This window comes from Cervus canadensis, chromosome 10 (genome assembly GCF_019320065.1).
Source record: "Cervus canadensis isolate Bull #8, Minnesota chromosome 10, ASM1932006v1, whole genome shotgun sequence".
In the NCBI taxonomy this organism is placed as follows: Eukaryota; Metazoa; Chordata; class Mammalia; order Artiodactyla; family Cervidae; genus Cervus; species Cervus canadensis.
This window is the reverse complement of record NC_057395.1, coordinates 57,579,946-57,606,968: the sequence shown is the minus strand read 5'-3', so window position 1 is coordinate 57,606,968 and position 27,023 is coordinate 57,579,946. Positions and strand designations below refer to the sequence as shown.

General features: G+C 43.9%; 1 protein-coding gene across 1 annotated transcript; it reads right to left on the bottom strand.

Moving 5' to 3' along the window:
- Positions 1-3,006: 3,006 nt before the first annotated feature.
- On the bottom strand, positions 3,007-27,023 carry LOC122448369 (transcriptional repressor CTCFL-like). Its single transcript, XM_043479629.1, has 11 exons — positions 26,563-27,023; positions 26,341-26,466; positions 25,166-25,391; positions 23,110-23,280; positions 22,667-22,800; positions 17,896-18,016; positions 17,211-17,360; positions 13,665-13,825; positions 12,072-12,254; positions 4,143-4,260; positions 3,007-3,260 (listed from the first exon to the last, which is right to left on the bottom strand). The coding sequence occupies exons 1-11, from the start codon at positions 26,896-26,898 to the stop codon at positions 3,112-3,114; spliced, it is 1,875 nt and encodes a 624-aa protein (XP_043335564.1). The 5' UTR covers positions 26,899-27,023; the 3' UTR covers positions 3,007-3,111.

Here is a 27,023-nt window from a genome sequence, read left to right as displayed (position 1 = left end):
AGTGAACAATGGGCCAGAAACCCTCCTGTTAATATTAAAAGACACACAACTTTTTATTCATCTTTCTGTGTGGTACGAGAGTGATCAAACGGATCACCAAGACTTTTTTGTAACTTGTGTTAGCCATCTCCGAGGACTGGAGTCCAGCTCCATGTCTGAAAAGGAAGAAACTATTGCCCTCTTGTGGGCACTTGTGTCATTGCTCCTGCCACAGAAGTCAGGCTTTGGGAATTTTTCCTTTGAGAAATTTCAAAGCTGGTGGGAATCTGGGCACATAACAGAATCTAAGTCAGGCATCTGAACTTAATTCTACCGAATAGCTCATCCAGGTGGTATATGTTCAAAACTCTGCAAATAACCTACGAAAAAGACTGTTTCCAGGAAGTTTTTGATGGTGTCTACGTACCAACTGGACTTAACACTTTTCAAACATGTTTCTTTTCTTTTTAAACTATTTTATTTTATATTGAAGTATAGCAGATTAACAGCACTGTGAAAGTTTTAGGTGGATAGCAAAGGGACTCAGCCATACGTATGCGTGTATCTATTCTCCCCAAACTCCCCTCCTATCCAGGCTTCCACACAACTCTGAGCAGAGTTCCCTGTGCTATACAATAGGCCCTTGTTGGTTATCCATTTTAAACACAGCAGTGTGTACATGTCCATCCCAAACTCCCAACTATCCCTTCCTCCCATCCTTACCCCCGGCAACCATTATCAAACACGTTTCTTATCTGTTCTTTTTAAATTAAAAAAAAAATATTTAGTAAAATACAGGATACGAAATTTAGCATCTTAACCATTTTAAGTGTGGAGTTCAGTAGGGTTCATTACATTCACTTTGCAACCAATCTCTACAACCCTTCTTGTCTTCCCAAACTGAAGCTGTCCCCATTAGACAATAACTCCCCTGCCCCCTCCCCCCCAGCACCTGCAAACCACCGACTTACTTTCTGTCTCTGTGAATTTGACTCCTCTAGGAACCTCACATGAGTGAAATCAAGCAGTATTTGTCCTTTTATCACCGGCTTATATCACTAAGCATAATATCTTCAAGGTTCATCTACCTTTTAGCAGGTGTCAAATTTTCCTTCCTTTTTATGGCTGAATGATATTCCACTGTACAGATAGACCACATTGGCTTATCCATTCATCTATCCATGGACACCTGTGTTACTTCCACTTTCTGGCTATGATGAATAGTGCTTCCGTGAACACAGGTATACAAGTATCTCTTAAATCCCCTGCTTCAATTCTTTTGGGTCTATCCCCCAAACTGCTGAATCACGTGGTAATTCTATTTTTAATTTTCTGAGGAGCCACCATACTGTTTCCATAGCACCTAGCATCTGCACTATTTAACATTCTCACCAACAATGCACAAGGGTTCCAGTTTCTCCACCTTCTCATCGGGTGAAGAAAACATTTTTTAGAACCGTCATTCACACATAACAAAAGACAGCAAATTTAAGTCAATTCATTTTATTGAGTTTTGCAAAAACATCTTTAAACAACAGTCAAAGAATAAGAAAGTGTTACAGAAGTTCAAATAGATCCAATTGTAGCATATAGCAGAGCATGGGATTTAAGTCTTATTGTGTGGTTTCAATTAATTCACTGTCATAAAATGAATATACTGTCTTTCCTGCTAGGAAATTGCTTCCATATGTTCACCTTACATGGGCCTTCTGAACTTGGGCAGATCAGCATTTTAAGAATTTGAATTTAGTTAATGAGATGGGAGAAATTCTTTTACAATGTATAGGTACATCAAATTGTTTATCAAGTCATCACAAGGTACACTTTAAAAACCTTACAATTTTGTCAATTACATCTCAATAAAGCTAAAAAAAAGAATTTAGGGCCTATCAATGATTTTAAAATATGGGGTGGGGGGAAGAGTTCACAGCAAAAGCAGTTGCTGAGCTAAGAAGAAAAATATGACTCAGTATAAATGTTTAGTTGCTGTCATGTCTGGCTCTTTTGCAACCCCATGGACTGTAGCCCACCAGACTCCTCTGTCCATGGGATTCTCCAGGCAAGAATACTGGAGTGGGTTGCCATTTCCTCCTCCAGGAGCTCTTTCCCACTCAGGGATTGAACCCAAGTCTCCTGCATTGGCAGGTGGGTTCTTTACCCTGAGGCACATGGGAAACCCTCACTATAAAAATAGGTACTAGTTAATTTTAAGTAAAAGAGGCATTTTACGTGCTGCTCAACTGTGGGAAAATTCAATTGGCAAAAGAGAAATACTCATTATAGGGAGCTCTAAAAAAGTACAAATTCTTTACAGGTACACATTCACATTATTGGGTATTTATGTTTTTTCTCTGCCAATTATTTAAAAAATATAAACAAAAGTGTTTTAGCAAAACAAAAGGGTGACCAATTGATCTAGTAATTAATAAGCAATAATGGAATGTAATGGGGGGAGGGGTTTCATACATGCCAAATAATGACATGAAGAAAGAATACAAAATCTAAAATGGAGTCTTGCTCATCAACTAAAGTAAAAAATTTACTCATCATTTTCCAGTTTAAAGTTTCTTATTTCTAGTCAGTTTTTAAAATAACATTAAGATATTTCATGTTGAACTTAAAACTAACTAAAAGCATTACATTTTATTATATTACATTAAATTTAGCCTTAAATTTTATGGAAATTTATTTATATTAAAAAACGGACACAAAAGTAGTCTACGTGTTAAAACTTATAATATCGGAAATATCATGGGTCTGTACAATGTAACCTATAGTTTCCCGTGTTTGACACTATTTGCTGAAACACTAAATAGTCAATACTACGATGGAAATAACTCTTATCCAAAAATTATTGCTCGTTCATCAAGGGCCATGTTGTCTGCATCAAGCAAACGAATTCATAGGTTTGAGGTTTTATCCTCCAATTCAGGACTTGGGCCCTTCATCCAATATCTGCAATGTTTTGCAACATCCAGTTGAAAATAGGCAAAGAATTCTAGGCACTACCACAAGCTATAGAAAAAACTATGATAATTCGCTATGATGAATTCAATTGTTTCAAACACAGTGCTAAAACCTTGTAACTCTATTTAAGAATTCCGTGGCTGTGAGACTGAACCCTGCCTCCTATCACTTATCCATCAAGGCTAGGATCATGTCACAGCTCAGGTCTTCCTCCAGGTCCTCGCCTTCGGTCTTGGCTTCTATGAAGTCAATGGGCACCGTCTCTTCTGGGTACAGCTCTCCACTCACCAGGGATACCTCCTCGGCTGTGGCTTCTTGGGGAAAAAGGCACAGGGTTGGTATATTTAAAATAAAGCCGAGAAATTAAAATTGATAGGTGGTGCAACTGTATCTTGGAAGTAACTGCTGAATTTTTAGCACGGCAGTAAGCGTTTTAGAAAGCAATCCTTCTGTTTATAGAACAGTACAAATGTGGTCCTGGAGTAGACTCCTGAGAGTCCTCTGGACAGCAAGGAAATCAAACCAGTCAATCCTAGAGGAAATCAACTGGGAATACTCATTGGAAGGACAGATACTGAAGCTGAAGCTCCAATACTTTGGTTACCTGACGTGAAGTGCTGGAAACGACTTCCCTGATGCTGGGAAAGACTCATGGCAAGAGAAGGGGAAGGCAGAGGACGAGATGGTTGGATGGCATCACCAACTCAATGGACATGAATTTGAGAGAGATAGTGAAGAATCTGGGAGATAGTGAAGGACAGGGAAGTCTGACGTGCTGGAGTTCATGGGGTCACAGAGTCGAACACAATTGAGTGACTAAACAATAACAACATGGTCATTTGCTGTAGCATCTCCAGAAGATGGACACGGCGCCCAGCAACTCCATGAGGCCCAGGGACAGTCCACCAGGGTGGCCAAGGACGTCACCGCCCAGCTCACACGTCCAGCCAGGACCCCATGAGACGGGGGTGTGGATCCACCAGGCCCCCAGGCTCATTCCTCTCAGATTCCTCACTGCTATCAACACCCCACTTTTCCAACCCACCCACTGCAGCGGCAGCAGCAACACTGCTAGGACCAGGCGCCTGCTGGGGTCGGCACTTAGGGTTCCCTTTCACAGTAACTCCCAGGACCCAGGGAAATGTACAACCAGAAACCACTGTGGAATAAAACCCAGTTGGTTTAAAACGAGGTACCGTCTTCCTTGGCTGGCTCTCTTGGGTTGGCAGGCTTCTTCATTGTTGTTTCTTTTTCCATGGTGGCCGGCTTTTCCTGCCCGGAGTTACATTTTTCTGAGTGTCTGTGCATGTTGCTCTGTGGAGGGGAGAGAGAAACGACACAGCAGAGGGCAAGTCATTGTTGCCAGGATCGGCCTGGAAAACCCAGGCTAAAGAGACAGGACGCAGGGAAGAGTGCGTGCCTCGCATAGTTTCTACAAACAAGACAACTTTTTAAAGGAGACTGCTTTCTGTTGTGTTTAGGTCGAGCCAAAATCCTGCTCATCTTTAAATATTTTAAACATCATAGGAGTCAGTGAGAAGACAAAATTTATTTTTCTGGACTGTTTTTACTCTATGAAGCGAGGCTTGAAAAATTCAATAGACTGTATCCCGGATTTTATGAAAATCAATGATATACCATGTACATTTCACTGTGCTGTCAGCTTCCCCCAGGAAGGTATTAAGATCATACAACATCTGGAGTTAAAAAGGCAGCTCAGAGCTTTCATATCAGACCTATTAACCATATATTTTTGTCAGCAAACACTCAGGATGATTTAAAATAAGTGAGAACACTTACACTATCTGACAAGTTCATAAGCTAAAGTAAGATATTGGCAGCATGTCATTAAATACGTCCATTATATAAAACACGCCTCCTAATTTCCATTTTGACTTCAGTGTGGTGCTAAGGGCCGTCCTGGTGTGTGGGGAGGAGGAGGAAGGATTCACATGTCAGGGGAGGGGAAATACTATTTAAATTTCTTCCATTTTATGCTTATTCATAGAGGTTGGAATACTGGTTCAACAGCAGACTTAAGTAGCTGGGACAGAAACTGGTCTGCGAAGCTGAAAATATTTACTTTCTAACCCTTTACAGAAAAAAAGTGTACCAATCCTTGGTTAATAGAGTGATAATGGATGTAAAACCAAGCCTTGTGGAGTCAATGATTCTTCTGTGAATATGATAAAAGCAATGGCTCCCACCCCCAGGAAAGTTCATAAATCTCCATCTACAACTTTCCAACAACATCACGGACTTCCCAACAACGTCACGAAGTTCATGGCTAAGGACCCCGATACCAGTTTTGGATGAACAAACAGAACAAATAAAAACATCAAGCCTTTAAAAAGTAAGTGGGGTAAGATTTTAAGTAAACATATCGATATTTGGGGCTTCCCAGATGGCGCTAGTGGTAAGGAACTCGCCTGCCAATGCATGAGACATAAGACGTGAGGGTTCGATCCCTGAGTCAGGAAGATCCCCTGGAGAAGGAAATGGCAACCCACTCCAGTATTCTTGCCTGGAGAGTTCCTTGGACAGAGGAGCCTGGTAGGCTACAATTCACAGAGTCGGACGTGACTGAGCGACTTCGCACACATCAACATTTAGGGCCCAGAGAGCAAAGTGTAATAATACAACAAACATTCGTGTCAGGGAAACGTTTCTCAAGAGAGGAGGTCCCTGGTACTCCAGATCCAGAGTGGGGGTCCTTTCTGGGGAGGAAGCGGGGGTGACATTCTGGCACCCACTCCAGTCTTCCTGCCTCGAGGAGTACACAGGGCCCGCTGTGTGTTACAGACAGGAAGTCGGTGGATCACTGACTTCTGATTGGAGCATGACTGCCTTACAGTGTTGTTGGTATCTGCCGTGTAGCAAAGTCAACCAGCTATGCACGCCCGCATGCTTGGTCGTGTCCAACTCTTTGCGACCCTGTGGACTGCAGCCAGCCAGGCTCTTCTGTCCATGGGAATCTCCAGGCATGAACACTGGAGTGGGTTGCCATGCCCTCCTCCAGGGGATCTTCCCGACCCAGGGATTAAACCCGCGTCTCCTGCGTCTTCTACATCACTGGTGGGTTCTTTACCACTGAGCCACCCGGTAAGCCTGAATCAGCTCTAGGTGTACACGTATCCTCTCCCTTTTGGACCCCTCTTGCACCCCTTATCCCACCCTTCTAGGTCATCACGGAGCACTGAGTTGAGCTCCCTGCACTACATAGCAGCTTCACACTAACTGTTTTACACGCGGCATTGTATATACGTCAATTCTACTCTCTCCATTCGTCCCACCCTCCCCTTCCCCCGCTGGGTCCACTAGTCTGTTCTCAACTACTTTTTAAAAACTAAATTGAATTTGAGTATCCATATAGGCTTTCATTTATGTAAACAGTTTTTTTTTTTTTTTGGAGTAGTTTTACATTCTCAGTAAAATTGAGAAGGAGGTAGAGATTTTCTGCCCTAAAAATTCTTTGTTTTGTGCCTGTGCATTCCTCCATCAAGCTCAACCCTTGGAGGCCATTGATCTTTTTATTGTCTCCATAGTTTTGCCTTTTCCAGAGAGTCATGTAGTGGGAATCATACAATCTGTAGTCTTTTCAGACTGGCTTCTTTCACCTAATGAGAATGTACAGTTCCTCCGTGTCTTTTCATGGCTTGATGGCTCATTCCCTTTTAGCACTGAATAACATCCCACTGTCTGGATGCACCGCAGTTTATGTATCCATCCACCTACTCGAGGCAGCCTTGGTCGCTTCCAAGTTGGGCTATTATGAGTAAAGCTGCTATAAACACCCGTGAGCAGCTTTGTATGTAAATATAAACTTTCAGCTCTTTGGGGGCAAATATCAAAGAACACAATTGTTGGACTGTCCTGTAGTACTCTACGAGTACGTTTAGTTTTGCAGGAAACTTCCAAGCTGTCTTCCAAAGTGGCTGCGCTGTTTTACACTTTCACGAATGACAGTTCCTGTTGCTCCACATCCTTGCCAATATCTGGTGTTGTCAGTGTTCTGGATTTTGGCTGCTCCAATAGGTGTGTCGTGGCATCTAATTTTTTTTTTAAAGTGTTAAACAAAATGATGTTTATTCTAACAAGTTATTACACACGGTAAAATAGCATTGTTTGAATTCGCATTTCCCTGATGACATATGATGGGGAATAATTTTTTGTAGGCTTATTTGCCATCTGTGTACCTTTCTAAGAAGATCATGGCATCCAGTCCCATCACTTCACGGCAAATAGATGGGGGAAAAGTGGAAGCAGTGACAGATTTTATTTTCTTGGGCTCCATAATCACTGAGGACGGTGACTGCAGCTATGAAATTAAAAGACGCTTGCTCCTTGGAAGAAAAGCTGTGACAAACTTAGCGTATTAAAAAGCAGAGACATCACTTTGCTGACAAAGGTCTGTCTGGTTAAAGCTATGGTTTTCCCAGTAGTCATGTACAGATGTGAGAAGTGGACCATAAAGAAGGGTGAGTGCTGAAGAATTGATGCTTTCAAATTGTAGTGCTGGAGAAGACTCTAGAGAGTCCCTTGGACTGCGAGGAGATCAAACCACTCAGTTCAGTTCAGTTCAGTCGCTCAGTCATGTCCGACTCTTTGCGATCCCATGGACTGCAGCACGCCAGGCCTCCCTGTCCATCACCAACTCCTGGAGTTTACTCAAACTCATGTCCATTGAGTCGGTGATGCCATCCAACCATCTCATCCTCTGTCGTCCCCTTCTCCTCTCACCTTCAATCTTTCCCAGCATCAGAGTCTTTTCAAATGAGTCAGTTCTTCGCATCAGGTAGTCAAAGTATCGGAGTTTCAGCTTCAGCATCAGTCCTTCCAATGAACATTCAGGACTGATTTCCTTTAGGATGGACTAGTTGGATCTCCTTATAGTCCAAGGGACTCTCAAGAGTCTTCTCCAACACCACAGTTCAAAAGCATCAATTCTTCAGGGCTCAGCTTTCTTTATAGTCCAACTCTCACATCCATACATGACCACTGGAAAAACCGTAGCTTTGACTGGATGGACCTTTGTCAATCCTAAAAGAAAGAACTCAACCCTGAATATTCATTGGAAGGACTGATGCTGAAGCTCCAGTACTTTGACTATCTGGTGCAAAGAGCCAACTCGTTGGAATAGACCCTGATGCTGGGAAAAACTCAAAGCAAAAGGAAAAGAGGGCAACAGAGGATGAGATGTTTGGATGGCACCACTGACTCAATGGACATGAATTTAGTGGAAGTGGAAGACAGAGGCGCCTGAGGTGTCACAGATCATGGGGTTGCAAAGAGTCAGACTCAACTTAGCGACTGAACAATAATGACAATTATCTTCTTCAGTGAGGTGTCTGTTAAAATCCTTGGTCCATTTTTTAATTGGGTCATTTCCTTGTGGTTGAGTTTTAAGGGTTCTTTGTATTCTTGATAAATCTTTCATCAGATTTGACATTTGCAAATATTTTCTCCTAGTTTGTAGCTTATGTAGCTTATGACATAGTCTTTCACAGAAGTTGTTTTAACTTTATTGAAGCCCACTGTATCAGTTGTTTCTCTCATGGATCATGTCTTTGGTGTTTTTTCTATAAAGACATCACCATACCAAGGTCATCCAGAACTTTCCCCCCATGTTATACTCTAAGATTTTTACAGTTTTTTTTTTTTTAACCCTGTAAGTCTGTGATCCATTTTGAGCTAATTTCTGGAAGAGTGTAAGGCCTGGATCTTGATTTTTTTTTTTTTTCCGGCATGTGGGTGTCCCATTGCTCCAGCATCATTTGTTGAAAAGAATATCTTTTCTCCATTGTCTTGCTTTTGCTTTTTCAAAGATCAGCTGATTGTGTTTTGGGAGGTCTATTTCTGGGGTCTCTATTCTGTTCCATTGATCTGTTGGTCTGTTCTTGCACCAACATCACACTATCTGAAGTTTTTTTTTTTTTTTTAATAATTTTGTATATTAAAAAAAAGTTTATTTATTTATTTGGCTGCATCGGGTCTTAGTTGCAGCAACCTGGGATCCCTTGTTGTGTCCTGGGAACTCTATAGAGTATGTGGCTCAGTAGCTGTGACACCCGGGCTTAGTCACCCTGAGGCATGTGGGATCTTGGTTCTCCGACCAGAGATTGAACCTGTGTCCCTAGCATTGGAAGGCAGATTCTTAACCTCTGGACTACCTGGGAAGTCCCTAAGGCTTTACAGTAAGTCTTGAAGTCAGGGAGCATGAGTCTCCCAACTTTATTCTTCTCCTTCAATATTGTGGGCCTTCTGTTCTCTCTGTAAACCTTGGAATCAGTTTGTTAGTAACCACAAAGTAACTTGCCAAGACTTTGATGGGAATTGCACTGAATCTATAGGTGATACCTTGATGATACTGAATTTTCTTATCCATAAACCTGGAATATTTCTCTACTCATTTGGTTCTTCTTTGACTTTATTCATCAGAGCATTCTTCATTTCTGTTATAGTGTTATTGATCTCCAGCATTTCTTTTCAGTTCTTTCTTAGGATTTCCAGCTCAGCTTACATGGTATGCTGCTTATTTTTTCTGTTAGAGTTCTTAGCATATGAATCATAGTTGTTTTAAACTCCTGTTTGATAATTCCAAGGTCCCTGGCCCTCCTGATGCTCACTCTCTTCAAATTTTTATTTATTTATTTTTGCTGTTTGGCATGTTTTGGAATTTTTTCTTGTTAGCTGGACATGATGTACTGTATAAAAGAAACTGCTGTAAATAGGCCTGGGCTCCAAAATCACTGTGAATGGTGATTGCAGCCATGAAATTAAAGGCTGCTTGCTCCTTGGAAGAAAAGTTATGACAAATCTAGACAGCATATTAAAAAACAGAGACATTACTCTGTGGACAAAGGCTCATATAGTCAAAGCTATGGTTTTTCCAGTAGTCATGTATGGATGTGAAATTTGGACCATAAAGGAGGCTGAGCGCTGAAGAATTGATTCTTTTGAACTGCAGTGCTTGAGAAGAGTCTTGAGAGTCCCTTGGACTACAAGGAGATCAAACCAGTCATTCCTAAAGGAAATCAACTCTGAATATTCATTGGAAGGACTGTTGCTGAAGCTGAAGCTCCAATACTTTGGCTGCCTGATGTGAAGAGTCAACTCACTGGTAAAAGACCCTGATGCTGGGAAAGACTGAGGGTACGAGGAGATGGAGGTGACAGAGGATGAGATGGTTGGATGGCATTACTGATTCAAAGGACATGAACTTGGGCAAACTCTGGGAGATGGTGAGGGACAGGGAAGCCTGGCGTGCTACAGTCCATGGGGTCCCAAAGAGTTGGACACAACTTGGCGACTGAACAGCAAATATTCTATCAAACGGATGGGCAGCATTTTATCTGTTTGTTATTGACGGACATTTGGGGAGTTTCCACTTTTTAATGAATAATGCTGCTGTGAACGCCTGTGTGCACATTTTTGTGTAGCCATAAGTTTTCACTTCTTTGGGTTACACGACTAGGTGTGGAATTGCCAGGTTACATGGTAACTCTATGTTTAACTTTTTGAGGACCTGCCAGGCTATCTTACACGGTGACTTCATCATTTAAAAATTTCACCAGCAGTGTATGAGGGTCCAGTCTCCCCACATCTTTTATGATCTGTCTTCTTTGATGACAGTTATCCTGATGACTGTCCCATGGGGTAGCTCACCATCATTCTGCTTTGCATTTCCTTAGTGAGAAATCTTTTCATAAGCTTATGGTTTATCTGTATATCTTCTTTGGAGAAATGTCTACTTAGATCCTTTGCCTGTTTTTAAAAGAATACTTATCTTTTTATTATTGAGCTGTAAAAGTTCTTTATACATTCTAGACGCAAGTCCCAATGTAGTTGCTTGAATAGGAGGAAAAGTTTCAAAACTTCCGATTATATGTTCTGAAGGAGTCTATGAGGCTGACTTATTCTTTTCTCTGTTTTCCTGTGGCTTCTTTACAATTTTAACTCAGCATGAATGACACTGTTTCTGGAGCACTGCCACTGCTTCTGTTTGAATTCTGAAGCTTTAGCATTAACACTCTAAAGTAAAAGTGTTAGCATGAACACTCTAAGTGTCCCATGACACTACCCCAAAAACACAAATGACCCTACCATCGTCTCTTAAGAGGAAAGACAGTTTCCTCCATAAAATAATAAAATTCAGATCATTTTAAGCTGTTATAAAGTTAGAGTGAAGCATACATCATATCTAGGAATCTGGCTAATCATCTCTGGTGCCTTTAAAATGTCCATAAATTGATACTTCTTTCTTTCGAAAGGGACTCATTCCCCATCCCTGGAATAGGGCCTGAATTATGTGATGTGTTTGCAATGAACAGAAGCAGGGTCGTGTCACTTTTAAGACAAGGGACAAAAGGCACCACGGCTTCCTCCTTGCTCTCTCTCACTCGCTCTGGTTATGAGGATACTTGAGCAACACAGTGGAGAGGTCCATGTGGTCAGGAACTGTGGCCTCCAGCCAAAAGCCACGTTGAGAGCGCCAGCTTGGAAGTGGTCCCTCCAGCCCTCGTCAAGCCTTCAAATGACTACAACCCTGACAACATGCTGATTGCGACTCATGAGAGACCCAGAGCCAGAACCACCCCAACTTCCTCAGCCACAGAAAATGAGACAGGACAAATATGGGTTGTGTTAAGCCAGTACGTTGGGGGTAATTCATGATGCCATAGATACAACATCTAAAAAATGATAAATAGAATAGTAAGTGTATTTCTCGGCATAGTACCAATGGCACGAATCTAAGAATATTTACAAAACGTATGAAAAACAGCATTCTCTATGTGAAGTAGCCTAAATCGAATCCACAAGGACAATTCTTTAAAATGTTACCTGAGAAGCAGGGGTTCTTTAGTCTGACTTCCCTTAAAGCCATTTGCAAGATTCTGTCTGCAGGATTGTCTTTTTCCACAGAAGGGAGACGACACGTTTATATAAGATTTCTAAGACTTCATGACTCCAAAAAACTAATAACCACTTTCCTAAGGCGTGACAGATGCTATCGTAAATCCTAGCAAGTTTCTATAATCAGGTTTAAACTGCCTGGGTGTGACACTGTGCCTGGAGGATCCCGGGATCTTTTCAAGGAGGATTTATTGTGACTTGAGTGAGCTTACCCAGCGGGAAAAACCTTTGCCACACTTGGGGCATTCATAAACAGTCGGGACGAAATTGGCATCGTGGTATTTCTTGAAGTGCACATTTAGAAGCTGCTGCTGTCGGAAACATTGATTGCAGGAGAGACAGACAAATGGCTTCTCTCCGGTATGGGTACGTATGTGAACTGTCATATGACGTTCCTGGAAGGCAAGGAAAACAAACAGGCTTAGCTACTGACAATTTTTTAGTATCAGGCATTGTTTATTGTGTGTGCTTAGTCACTCAGTCTGTCTGAGTCTTTGTGACCTCATGGACTGTAGCCTGCAGAATACTGGAATGGGAGAAATGCCATTTCCTCCTCCAGGGCATCTTCCTGACCTAGGGATTGAACCAGCATCTCTTGCATTGCAGGCAAATTCTTTCCCGCTGAGCCATTGGGGAAGACCCATTATTAATTGCATACCTTTCCCCCCTCCTCCAAAGATGTGTGCATTTTTAAGAAAAAATAAAGCCAATGCATTCTCAACACAGCACTACTACGGATGCAGCATAGTATGGCCTCTAGGAAGCACGGTCTTACCCGGTCCTTGCCACCAGGTTACCAAGTTCTCACGATTAATCCCAGCCGGTCCTTCACTCCCGGGGGGATGAGGCAGACCACACTTGGAAGAGTGAAACCGAAATCAATTTCCTCTCCAGAAGAGCTCATGTAGCTGCAGCCTCATTTCTATAATTATTTGCCATGATGCGAGTTTACAAAGAGCAGACAGATCCTGTAAACTTGAAAACTTATCATTAGAGTTTCAATTCAGCAGATATTTGGGGGTCGAAGGAAGTTAAGCATCTCAACATTTTCCTGGCTATTACCCGATGGTGTTACAGCAAATCTCCATATCGATTTAAAAGCACAGTGGTGAAAATCATTGTTCTCAACAAAGAAATCACCAGAAATTTTAACTAAGATTTATATGAGTAACTCATTTGGGGAATCAAGACAAAAATATAGATTCTACATGCTGTGGGATGACTGAGCTGACGTGCTGCAACTACTAAGCCTGTGCACCTAGAGCCCCATGTGCTGCAACGAGAACCCACCGCGATGAGAAACCCACGCGCTGCAACTTGAGAGTAGCTCCCAATTTCCACAACTTGAAAAAGGCCACACGCATCACCAAAGACCCGGCACAACCAAAAATAAATTAATTAATTAAAAAACAAGACACACAGCGGTCCTGCTTGGCGTGGCTGCTTTGACGCACGTTCGGGCAGCCCCACTGCTTTTGCACCATCAATGCCAACGTCACATAGTGAAAGGGCGGAGAGTGTGTTGGCAGCATAACTACTTAATGACAGTGACTTTGACCTTATGATTCTGATTGGCTTCAAGGACCTCAAGGGGTCTGTGAGCCACACTTTTGAACCCACACTGTAAAAGCAACTCTTGGCTCACGCACCGCTGTCTTCTGGCTATTCTGAACAGTCTCTTTTATGGAAGGCACGATTTTCCAGAATATGTTCAAAGTGAAAGAGAATCCAACTCCAGCCCTCCCTTCTTCCATCTCCCCCTGCCCCCCAGCACCTGCCCGGAGTCCCTGATCCACACACAGTACCTGCTTGCAGGCATAGCTGCAGTAGTCACACTTGAATCTCTTCTCATTTTTGTGAGTTTTCTGGTGCTGGATGAGACTGTAGCGATCGTGGAAGACAGAAGGGCAGTAACGGCACTTCATCTCTACAGTCTCATATGTGTGCAGGTTGCGCAAATGGACACCTAAAAGCATCATGGAGCATCATGTACAAGAAGTTATTTTCTGTGAGGTCGATTCCCCCTACCCTTCAAATAGAGTTTCTCAGCCTTGGAACTACAGGCAGACCTCAGAGATACTGCAGGTTCCCTTTCAGACCACTATGATAACCAAATAAAACAACTATTAACACATGGATGTTTTTACTTCCCAGTGCCTATAAATCTTATGTTTATGCTAGACTATTGTCTATTAAGTGTGCAGTAGCACTGTGTCTAAAAAACGAGATACACGCTTTAATTTAAAACTACTTTACTGCTTTAAAAAATACTGATTGTCATCTGAACCTTCAGTAAGTCATAATCTTTTTGCTGGTGGAGGATTTGAAATATTGTGAGATTTATACCAAAATGTGATAACAAGAGACAAGAAGTGAACAAATGCAGCTGGAGAAAAATGGTGCAAATAGACTTGCTCAATGCAGGGTTGCCACAAACGTTCAATGTGTAAAAAACACAGCTTCTGAGGAGCACAATAAAGCAAAGTGCAATAGAATGGGGTCTGCTGGTAGTAACACTTGAAGCTGGCTGATGTTTTCCTGGGCAGGGTGGGGGCCTCCTGGGTGCTGCAGGATGTATGTTTAGCAAAAATGCTGGCCTCCACCCTCTAGCACCAGTTGAATCCCTTCCTCCCGAGGGTGACCACCAAAGTGCCTCCAGGTACTGCCAAATGCCCACCTCCCCAGCTGTAAAGTCATTCTCAGCTGAAAACGGCTGCTTTAAATGCACAGTGTACTGACATCTCATGCTAATATTTCTCATGGAGTTAAGTACATAAGGTAGGACATATCGGACCCAACATGTTCATTAAACAAAGCACTTGGAGAACCTTACTATGTGGGTGGATTTTTAGGATAATGTTAAGATGGTTTTATGTGCATGTCCGTGCACACGCTGATTGTGTCCGACTCTTTGCAACCTTATGGACTGTAGCCCACCAGGCTCCTCTGTCCAGAGGGTTTCCCAGACAAGAATACTGGCGTGGGTTGCTATTTCCTTCTCCGAGGGATCTTCCCGATTCTGGGATAGAACCTGTGTCTTGCGTCTCCTGTATTGGCAGGCGGGTTTTTACCAATGTGTCGCCTAGGATGGTTTTATATAACAAAGATATAAATTCTGCATTTTTGTGTAATTAAAAAATATATATATTTATTTGGTTGCACCAGGTCTTAGTTGGGGCATGCAGGATCTAGTTCTCTGATCAAGGATCAAACCTGGGCCCCCTGCATTGGGACCTCTGAGTGTTAACCACTGGACCACCAGGGAAGTCCCTAACCTCTGTATTCTGACTTAAAAGCCCAGAGATGTCAATCTTCTGATTTTTCCTATGTCGTAATTGACAGACACACTCTAAGATAGTCTTGTCAACTGAGTCTAGTGCGAGTTGGCTTTGTGATCCTTAGTGTCAGAGGCTAAACTAAAGTCAACAACTGTTGGGTGGAGGTACACACACCAGGTGTGCCGACTCAGTCATTTAAAGAGTTTGGTATCTCCTATAGAGACAAGACGGAGAAGGCAATGGCACCCCGCTCCAGTACTCTTGTCTGGAAAATCCCATGGACTGAGGAGCCTGGTAGGCTGCAGTCCATGGGGTTGCTGGGAGTCAGACACGACTGAGCGACTTCACTTTCACTTTTCACTTTCAGGCATTGGAGAAGGAAATGGCAACCCACTCCAGTATTCTTTCCTGGAGAATCCCAGGGATGGGGGAGCCTGGTGGGCTGCCGTCTATGGGGTCGCACAGAGTCGGACACGACTGAAGCAACTTAGCGGCAGCAGCACAGAAACAAGAAGGAAGGCTGAGCTTGTTTATAGAGCATCTCATGACATGTATGGAGGGTGTCACTGACTCAGATGGGCCACAGCCTGTATTTCTTGGTGGTGGTGTCGAAAATGTTCCTTCTTGGCAACTGGCTCATGATTCACGCCCTACAAGGTCCTGCTGGGCTGTGTTTTGCAACTGACAAAGATTTTGAATGAAAAATAAAAGCTAAGCCTTCACTAAACACCTTTACCCTTTCAGAAATGTTTTCAAAATAGTGTCTCTCGTCTGTAGAATTTCTCTAGGCAAACGGGACTCTATCTCTGCTGGCATATTCTGAGCATCACAGTGTTATATGTTTTAGGAAGAGGACAGAGGCAGTGGAAACTAAGGGACCAGGAACCCTGGAACAAAGGAGAGAGACTGGCTCACTCACTCTCCCTGTCCCCCACCCCTGACACCAACTACAACCAGTTTCCCCTGAAGGTGGCATATGATCCCAGCTCTCAACCCAGCACTCAGAGCTGCTCAAGGTGCCTCCTCTGTTATGATGGTTTACCTGGTCACAATGAGCATTTCATGTCATAGGAAGAGGACTCTTTCACTGAAGCAAGTTCCTTATGGGAAGAACCATGTCCCACTTCTTACTTTTGTACCTTTAGTTCCCATAACGTTTCAGGGTCACAGCAGTGGCTTAAGAAAAGCTTGCTGAGTGTCACTGGACGGAACACTGATAAAAGATTCAGAACCTGCAACGAGGCCATATCCTGGCATCCTGGTCACGGGACTCTGGGGTAAGTTCGCTTTCTGTCTCTGATCCCCTTCGTCATTTGTGAAAAAACACACCCAGTATGGAGCCAAGTAACACCCGGAAGAAGCCCATTATGAGCTCAAATGCCTGTGAGAGCTCATCTGTGCACCTAAAGTGGACCTGGACCAAACTCTGAAACTGCAGTTATGTGATACAGCCACAAGATGGCACCATAGGACCGCTGGAAAAAAAAACACCAACCAGCCCCAGGAGCAGTTCTTGAATCCTACTGCCTCCCTGGCATCAAGTCTAGGGCTCCTCAGGTTTCCCAGAGCTGCACACAGTGAAGCCAAAAGAAGTCAGTAGCACTGACATGTATACGCTATCATATGTAAAACATAGCTAGTGGGAAGACGCTGTACCGCAGAGGTAGCTCAGCTCAGGGTTCTGTGGTGACCTAGAGGGGTGGGATGGGGCGGGGTGGGAGAGAGGCTCAAGAAGCAGGGGATATATGTACACATGTAGCTGATGCACGTTGTACTGTAAAGCAGCTATGAAAAGTGAAAGTCTTTGTCTCTGTCATATTCGAGTCTTGCAACCCCATGGACTGTAGCCTGCCAGGCTCCTCTGTCCATGGGATTCTCCACACACAAATACTGGCATGGGTTTCCATTTCCTTCTCTAGAGGATCTTCCTGATCCCGGGATTGAACCCAGGGCTCCTGCATTGCAGGCAGATTCTTTACCGTCTGAGCCACTAGGGAACTGGTGAAAAGCCTAAAGCAACTACATGCCAATGAAAAAATACAATAAAGGACGTTCCGGACGCCAGACACTCACGCAGGTCGCTCTTCCTGGCGATGATGGTGGCGCAGTGCGGGCACTGGTACTTGGGGACATTCTCACTGTGCTTCTGCACGATGTGCATCTTCATGGTCCCGCTCTGGGTGAAGCGGGCATGGCAGATGTGGCATTCGTAGGGCTTCTCACCTGGGACACGGAGGACAACAGTGACCCTCCGCTGAGGGGCTCCATCCCGAAAACCCTGGTGCTCCCCAAAAGATACCTGGAGCTGAAAGCCTTTCTTTCCCCCAGTATTCCCTTTTCAGCTCCTTCATCCTATGTTTGACTCTCCAATGAGCACAAGATTCCTAAATCAAGCTGGACGTCACATCCAGTTGTGTGGACAGTGGGCCAGAGGGAGCGACTCTCCTAACATCCGGTGGCTGCTCATGGTTCAAGACCCACGCATGCCTCTGTGCTCAGTCGCCCAGTCGTGTCCAATTCTTTGCGACCCTATGGACTATAGCCCGCCAGGCTCCTCTGTCCATGGGATTTTCCAGGCACGATACTGGAGTGGGTTGCCATGCCCTCCTCCAGGGGATCTTCCTGAACCAGGGATGGAACCCGCATCTCTCGTGTCTCCTGCACTGGCAGGCGGGTTCTTTACCACTAGCGCCACCCGGGAAGCCCTTAGAGAAAGCAATGCTTTACCTAATTGGCCTTGAGCAGGAGAAACTCCTACCTGAATGTGTTCTCATGTGCCGCTTCAGCTTGTAGGTGTCCTTGCTGGCATAGCTGCAGAGGGAGCACTGAAACGGGCGCTCACCCGTGTGCGAGCGGATGTGGCGCTTCAACTTGCTTGCCTGGTAAACAATTGAAAGATATTTATTGCAATGGAAACGTCAAACCTGTGGACTCTTGAAATGAAGCAGCATTATAAAAGATATGTAAATGAGCCCAACGTTAACATCAGAGCCCATTTCACACCCTGGAAAACATGCTAAGCCTTTCATTTTCCTCTCTGGGTTGGACGGTGTCCTTCCTCTGAGTTGTATGCGCCGAGATCCTTGGGCGATAATGAGCGGGAGGATCAAGAGACTCTCATCTTCAGCTTCTCTTTGCCAGAGAAGATGGAAATCCAGATGCTCAGCACAAACATGATTTTATTTTCATTTCTAAAGCAACATCCTCTCAAAAGTGGCAAAGTTTAGATTATGCTGCAGAAGCACGGAGGCCACAAAACTATTGTTTGTATAAATAGAGAAACTTGAAACAAGAGCTCTTGAATGGACCTGCATCTGTTGGAGGCAATTCACAGCTCCAAGTCCTGTGGACTCTAAACAGCCCAGGGATGGAGGAAAGCCTTCTTGGTAATTAAGAAGAGGTTCCAGGGACTTCCCTGGTGGTCCAGTGGCTAGGACTCTACGCTCCCAATGCAGGAGGCCCAGGTTCGATCCCTCGTCGGGGAACTGGATCCCACATGCCATAACCCGAGCGAAGACTGAAGATTCCGTGGGCCGCAACTAACGACTGGAGCAGTCAAAAAACTACCTTTTAACAAAAGAATAGGTTCCACGTGGCAGTAGCTTCTCCGTGAGAAGTAACTTTAAAAAAATTATTTATTCTATTTGTGAATGCATTGGGTCTTTCTTGCTGCGTGTGGGCTTTCTCTAGTTGCAGAGAGCGAGGGCTACTCCAGTTGTGGACGGGCTCCTCATTGCAGTGGCTTCTCTTGCTGCGGAGCATGGGCTCTAGGTGCTCAGCCTTCAGTAGCTGTGACGCATCGGCTTAGTTGCTCTGTGGCATGTGGAATCTTCCCAGATCAGAGATTGATCGAACCCACGGTCCCCTGCATTGGCAAGCAGATTCTTATTCCCTGTACCACCAGAGAAGTAACTTTTAAGTAGAAGAAAAGTAACTTTTAAGTAGAAAAAAAATACACTACATTCTAATTTGATTAGAATGTATGCATCTTACTCAGTTAAAAGGCAGACACGCCTCTCATTTGATCTTTTTTTTTTTGCCTACTTTATTACCTTCAAGAACTGTTCTTACTCTGTAATCACTTATTTTGGGCCTTTATCTACCTTTAGTAGAACAGAAGGTAATCACCCATGCCTGGAATACAGATGTCAGAGGATGCTTGAGCAGCCTCTTTGTAATCTTAGGAGGGCTGCACTGGGCTGGGTTCCCTAATGTGTGGCAACTACACACAAGCCTGAAGAACATTCTAGAACAGAGGAAGACTTGGAAAACAAGAGCCAAACCAAAGAAAATTCAGCTTTTAGGTTTTCATTTCTATGTATTTATTTTTGGTTGGACTGGGTCTTCGCTGCTGTGGCAGGCTTTCTCCAGTTGTAGTGAGTGGGGGCTGCTCTTCGTTCCGGTGAGTCGGCCTCTCGTTGCGGTGGCTTTTCTGGTTGCAGAGCACAGGCCCTTGGCACACAGGCTTCGGGAGTTGCGGCACGCGGGCTCAGTAGTTGTGGCCATGGGCTCAGTAGCTCTGTGGCTTGTGGGACCTTCCCAGACCAGCGATTGAACCCCTGCATTGGCAGGCTGATTCTTTATCCACTGCACCACCAGGGAAGTCCCAGCTTAGATTTTTAGGAGAAAAAAAGATATCTTTGAGTGTACCAGAAAGCAAAACAAAAAGAACTTTTAAAATCATAGCATGAAAAGTTTGAATGGTGTGACTGATCAAAGAAGAGTGTTAGTCACATAGGCGTGTCCGACTCTGTGATCCCATAGACTGTAGCCTGCCAGGCTCCTCTCTCCATGGGATTCTCCAGGCAAGAATACTAGAGTGGGTAGCCACTCCCTTTTCAAGGGGATCTTCCTGACGCAGGGATCGAACCCAGGTCTCTTGCACTGCAGGCAGACTCTTTACTGCCTGAGCCACCGGAGAAGCCCATCAAAGAAGGCTGTGTGTAAACCTTCTCTGGACGGCTATGAACGTGAGATAAGGAGAGAGGGGAGTTCAGAAGCTGCTATACCTGTACCCCAGCCTGGCTCACTCCTGCTGGCACTTGGGTATAGGGGTGATGTCAGACAGGGGAATTGGGCTACTCCTCCTTAGAGCAGACCAGCATGCTACACTTCGAAAGTGCAAAGAAAAAAAAAAAAAACCAACCAACAACAAGGTGAAGGTGGCAGCAGAGGGTCGGTGTTGAGGCCAACCCCAGAGACGGGTCTCAGCGAACCTGGGAAGTGTGTGCTGAGAACCAGCAGGACAGCAACCAAAAGTCCACGCCACGCTTACGACCCTCAGATGGCTTCATTCTGTGAAACCCCCCATTTGTGTTCTTGAAATGGAGCAGGAGCCCATACTTCTCTAGTGGCTCAGACAGTAAAGAATCTGCCTGCAATGCAGGAGACCCGGGTTCGATCCCTGGCTTGGGAAGATTCCCTGGAGAAGGGAAAGGCAACCCACTTCAATATTCTTGCCTGGAGAATTCCATGGACAGAGGACCCGGGGGGCTACAGTCTATGGGGGTCACAAGGAGTCAGACACCTGAGCGACTCACACTTTCAGGATCCTATGGTCCTTGCGCCCCACCCCCCCGCCCCCGCAACACGTTCTCTGCCTGCCTTTCGTCTGTGGAAAACTTTAGTCAAAGAATAAGTTCAACCAGAGAGTGAGAAATGCTGAAATAAATGAAAAACAAAGTCAAAAAAGACTCAATAATAATGATGTTTTCATTAAGCATAGTGAAGGACCTTTAGTTCTTTCTCAAGGGCTATAGATAATATTCTAGGCCATATCCTGTGAACTGTCTTACAGATACTAAAACACCAGGTGGGAAAGTTAACTACATGAAGACCAGACGGCACCCAGGACATGAGAATTCTGAGAATTCTGCCAGAGTTCTGAGAACTGGCCTCAAAGAACTGGGAACAAAGGGACCCTGGAACTGAAGATTAACTGTACCTAAAACAACCAAGATGATGCTAGTCTGACCAGTGATGACCAATTTGAAGATGATTGTTACAGATGACTGCTGTTTCTGCCTGTAGCTCCCCCCCAGCCAATTCTGTCTATAAAGGCTCTCACCCTCTGCTTGTCGGGGCGGGAGGAGTTGGCCTTTGGACAGATGTCCGCCACCCTCTCCCCCAAGTTGCTGGTGGTGATTATTTAGTTGCTAAGTCTTGTCTGACTCTTGTGACCCCGTGGACTGTAGCCTGCCAGGCTCCTCTGTCCACGGGATTGTCCAGGCAAGAATATTGGAGTGGGTCGCCATTTCTTTCTCCAGGGGATCTTCCCAATCCAGGAATCGAACTTGGGTCTCCTGCACTGCAGGCAGATTCTTTACTGACTGAGCTACACTGGCACCTGAAATAAATCAAACTTTCCTTTCCACCAACCTGGCCTGTTTATTGGCTTTTGAGTGGCGAGCAGCTGGACCCCACACATTCTTTTGGTTACATTTTCATTATACAGTTACAACCTTTAACTCAGATGAGAAACAATTTTTAAAAATAGTAATAGCAAAAAAAAAAAAATTATTTTTGGAATCAAATTCTGACACTGTCTGTGAAATTTCCTAGTTGATGAAACACAGTTGCATCACTACTGCATTTAAACTTTCACTGTCCCCTTTGGCTTAGTTGAGTTCCAGTGTCTTTTCCTTGCCCAATGGGCTCAGGACCCAGCATGTGCTGTACTGGACAGTGAAGTCCTTAAAACTTGCAGAAAAGTGACATTCAAAAGTAACTGTGGTCCAGTGGTTAAGAATCTGCCTCGCAATTCGAGGGACACTGGTTTGATCCCTGGTCTCGGAGGATCTCACATGCAGCGGAGCAGCTGGGTCTGTGAGCCACAACTGCTAAGCCTGTGCTCGAGAGCCCAGGAGCCGCAATTACTGAAGCCCACACGCCCTAGAGACTATTGCTCCACAACTAGAGAGTAGCCCCCACTCACTGCAAAACCTGCGTGTAGCAACGAAGACCCAGCACAGACAAAAATAAAAATAAGTCAATAAAAAATCTAAAGAGTAACTGTACTCTTCTGCTGTCATTTCACTGAGGATGAGCTCAGTTTTCTGGAAGGCATAAATAAACCAATCTAATTGAAATGATCATGACAAAATTGAAGATGGAAAAAGGTGTTCTCTGTCCTTAAGAGCAGAAATGGCCATGTTTAAATCTTTAAGCAAGTTGCTTTGCACGGAACCAAGTACCACTGAGGAAAGCTCAAAGATTTCAGCAAAAATTCAAACCGGGTCTGTGTTCTGTGTTACAGCAAATACATTTTGATTTTGTGGAATGAGTGCTGCATGGAATGCTGGGTAGAATGTTTAAACAAATATGAGAATTATTTCTCAAGGACCATAGATTACTTGTCATCTGTACACCATAATATATTACTTTCACTAGTTGGTATCAAAGAAAAAAAAAGAAATCATGTTTTAAAAATTAAATTTAGAAACAAGAATGAGATATTGAAAGAGATTCTATTACCAGTTTGATTTACAGAAACTTCTTAATGAGACACTAAGTACAAAGAGTGAACTTACTTCTACACTAGCATACTTGCACACGGAACACTTAAAGGGCTTCTCGTGAGTGTGTTTATAACGTCTGTGCCGGGTGAGTTCTCCACTGGTGACAAACGCCATGTCACAATCACCACACTTGTGGGGCCTGGTTCCTGTAAAATCACACAGTTTATTCTTTCAAACAAGATTTAACAACAATTTTTTAAGGCAATTATAATGTATAAATGATACTCAGTCTCAAAATGCTTTAAAAATTCAGAAGAGGCTCTTTAAACCAAATGCTCCAGAGAGATATGAGAAAAATTTTTGGACCATCCAAAGTTTTTAACCAAAGTGGAAGAAAAAAAGACAAAACTAAAGTCTAAAAAAAGACACCATTTTAATATAGAAACTGGTGGATTTGCCTTCTTACACAAGCCTCAACGCATCCTGCAAGGGAAAGGCCCCCCTCAGCTGTTTACCTGTATGGGTATTGACATGGTTCCGAAGGAGGGTAACTGTACGGAAAGCTTTCAGACAAAGGTGACACACGTGGGGCTTTTCAGTGCTGTGAATTTTCACATGACGATTGAAATTCGAAATTCTAGAAGAGGTGAACTTGCACAAGTTGCAATGGAAGGTTTGTTTTACTTCTGCAGGAGGGAGAGACGACATTTATGTGCTTGTAAACATTTTTCTTTAGGTGTTCAAATTCCATTTAAATACATGAAAGTAACTTGGTACATCCTTTTTTTTTCAACCTAACGTGGTGACCCAACAAGACACTCCATGCAAATGGTAACCAAAAGAATAGTATAGCTGGGTGGCTATACTAATAGATGAAATAGACTCTGACAAAAACTGTTACCAGAGACAGATAAGAACTTAATGTAGGGCTTCCCGGAAGCAGGAAAGAATTCACCTGCCAATGTAGGAGACATGGGGCTCGATCCTTGATCCAGGGAAGATCCCACCTGCTGCAGAGCAACTAAGCCCATGTGCCACAACTACTAAAGCCCGAATGCCCTAGATCCTGTGCTCCACAACAAAAGAAGCCACTGCAATGAGATGCCTGCGCATCGAAACTAGAGAGTAGTCCCAGCTCTGCTGCAACTAGAGAAAAGCCCTTGCAGCCAAAAATAAATAAGTAAGCATTTTTTAAAAAGAACATAATGTAACAGTAAAAGAGTCAAATCATCCTGAAGATATAACAATTATAAACACACATGCACCTAATAATAAGTCCCCCAAATACTTGAAGCTAAAACTGAAAGAATTGAAGGTAGGAAGAGAGCCTTCAATAGCAGTTGGAGACTTCAACAACCCACTTTCAACCATGAAGAGCACACCTAGACAAAATATCATCAAGGAAACAGAAGACTCAACATAAACCTATTTGACAGAATAGACTTCTATGAACACTCCACTCAACAAGAGCAAAATATACATTCTTCACAGGTGTATATGGAACCTTCTCCAGTAAAGACAATAGGGTAAACCAGAAAACAAGTGTCAATTAATTTTAAAAGAAAGAAATAATCTGCCCTTTGACCATCACAGACTGAAGTCAGAAATCAATAAAAGAAAGAAATTTGGAAAATTCACAAATATATAGAAGTTAAACAATACACTCCTAAAGGACCAATGGGTCAAAGAAGAAATTGCAAAATACTTTGAGATGATGCTAACCACAAGTAAGAAGGGACAGTGGTGGCAGTGTGGTTTTCTAAACTGAATCACTTTTTAGCCCTGACCAACTGTTGCTAGAAGGAGGAAATAGCCAAGGGTGGCCAGATACAGCTTTTTATAAAAGAGCTTAAAGTTGAAATTTCAAGGGTGAAATCTCTTGATTTAGATAAAAGAGAAACTAAACTTTTTAAAAACCTGAACAAATAATTTTTGAGGGTCAGGTTTATCTTCTTTTCTAGCCTCACCTAAACATCCCCTCCCCTTAGAAGATGATATCTTGGCTGTCTTCTGGGCATCACTCTGTCCATCTGTCAGATGGACACTTGCTTTGGTCTCCATCAGACCTCTCAACCCCCAGGGCTGCAAACTAGGGAGCAGATGGGGCCCAAACTTCTATCTGTTGCTGTTGTTTAGTCACTAAGTCGTTTCCGACTCTTTGCAACCCCATGGACTGTACCTGCCAGGCTCCTATGTTCAGGGGATTTCCCAGGCAAGAATACTGGAGTGGGTTGCTGTTTCCTCCTCCAGGGCATCTTCCCAACCCAGGGCTCAAACTCAAGTCTCCTGCACTAGCAGGTAGATTCTTTACCACTGAGCCACCTTGGAAATCCAAACTTCTATTTAAGTGCACCTAAGTAGAAGGGAGTCTCTGTACTATGCTTTTAAAACATTTGGTCACAAAACCCAAAACTCTTTTGCTTTTGATTCACAATACAGAGTTCAAAATTTCCTGCCATTCTGAAGACGACTAAAGCAACCACTACAAACTCAAATTGCCATCTCCCCCACTAAAGAGAATCAGTTGCCCTGTTGTTTGCAGAGCTTCTTGCACCAAATGAACTGGCCTACCCTTTGCCTTTTTTTGATTTTTCGTAGTGCTGGGTTTTTCAAGGTGTGCTTGATCCAGTTCAGGTTTCTCTTTTTGTTCTTCCATATTTAAGTTTGAAAATGTCAGAACGATTTCATCTCTTCCTTCATCTCCTGGCCTTGCTTCCACAAGAAAAAAATGCTCTTCTGTATTTTCACTGAATCCACCTTCAGCGAGCAGCTGTTCCTCTTCCTGACCTTTCTGGAACTAATGCAGAAAAACAAGTATTCAAACAAGTACAATACTGTTAATTACAGCCTGGTTTAACTCTTTGCCTTGATGAAACCATAAAATCCAAAGAGGAAAACACAAAAAAGTACAGAAAATTGTCCGTTGCAACCAAAATGCTTAAACTGTAATTATTAAGCATCAAGGGTTTGAATGGAACATTAACACAGTTTAAAAACTCAACGGATCTTATCATATTCTTAAACTCTAAAAAAACTGCACAAGTTCCTCCATGATTTTTCTGGAACATATTTTTATTGTGTTTGATTTTATCTTTTTTTTAAGTTTTTTTTTTTTTGATGTGGACCATTTTTTAAGTCTTTATTAAATTTGTTAACATATTGCTTCTGTTTTATGTTTTGGTTTCTTGGCCATAAGGCATATGGGATCTTAGTTTACAGGGATCAAACCTGCACCCCCTGCACTGAAATGAGAAGTCTTAACCACTGACCACCTGAGAAGTCCCTGTGTTCAAAATACAAAATTTAAACTGCTTGTCCATATGTAACAGTGCACAAGTTAGTCACTCAGTCATTTCTGATTCTGCGACTCCATGGACTATAGCCCGCCAGGCTCCTCTGTCCATGGGATTCTTCAGGCAAGAGTACAGGAATGGGTGAAAGTGAAGTGAAGTTGCTCAGTCATGTCCGACTCTTTGCGACCCCATGAACTATAGCCCACCAGGCTCCTCAGTCCTTGAAATTTTCCAGGCAAGAGTACTGGAGTGGGTTGCCATTTCCTTCTCCAGGGGATCTTCCCAACCCAGGAATTGAACCTGGGTCTCCCGCACTGCAGGCAGATGCTTTACCGTCTAAGCCACCAGGGATGGGTAGCCATGCCTTTCTGAGGGATCTTCCCAACCCAGGGAAGGAGAACTCTAAAAAATAGTTTTCTGGCTCCCCCTTCCTTTTCTTAAAACCAGGTGTACCTTTATGGATCCAGTGCTTTCTTCCAGGCTCATTGCAGACTTATAGTCTTCACCGGCCCCGGTCACATTCTCCTCCAGAAGCTGAAACTGCATCACCTCCATCTCCTGCAGCGAGTATACCTCCTCCTGGACATTGAGGACACACTGGTGCAGGCTCTGCTGGGCCACCTCCCCGAACCACACCAGCGACTGCACCCCACTATCAGCCTGGTGCACCATCACCTGCATCTCGTCCTCCTGCTGGGGATCCAGCCAGCTGAGGTCCTGCAGTTCAGCCTCTTCCGAGGGGAAGTGCACGGTCTGCAGGGTCAGGATGTGCTTCTCGCTCTCCTCCGGGGCAGTCAGCACCAGCTCTGGCACCTCCTCCAGGATCGTGGTCTGGAGGGGCCCCTGAACACTCTCCACCTCCAAACCCGCAGAGTCAGGCTGTTCCTTTACTCGGCACACCCCGTCATTTTCCTCTTCCTCCTCCTCCTCCAGGGCCCTGTCTGGTATCAACTCTGGTTCTTTGATTTGGGTGAACTGCTCAGGGGGGACAGAGAGCTCAGCCCCTGCCATTATGACTCCGCCTCTGTCAGAGAAAGAAGCAAGCCTGTCTGGGTGGAAACAGTGGGGGGTCCAGCCTTGCAGGCTTTGGTGCTGATCAAGGCCCCATAAGGTTCCAGCCCCCAAAGACTTGGGGG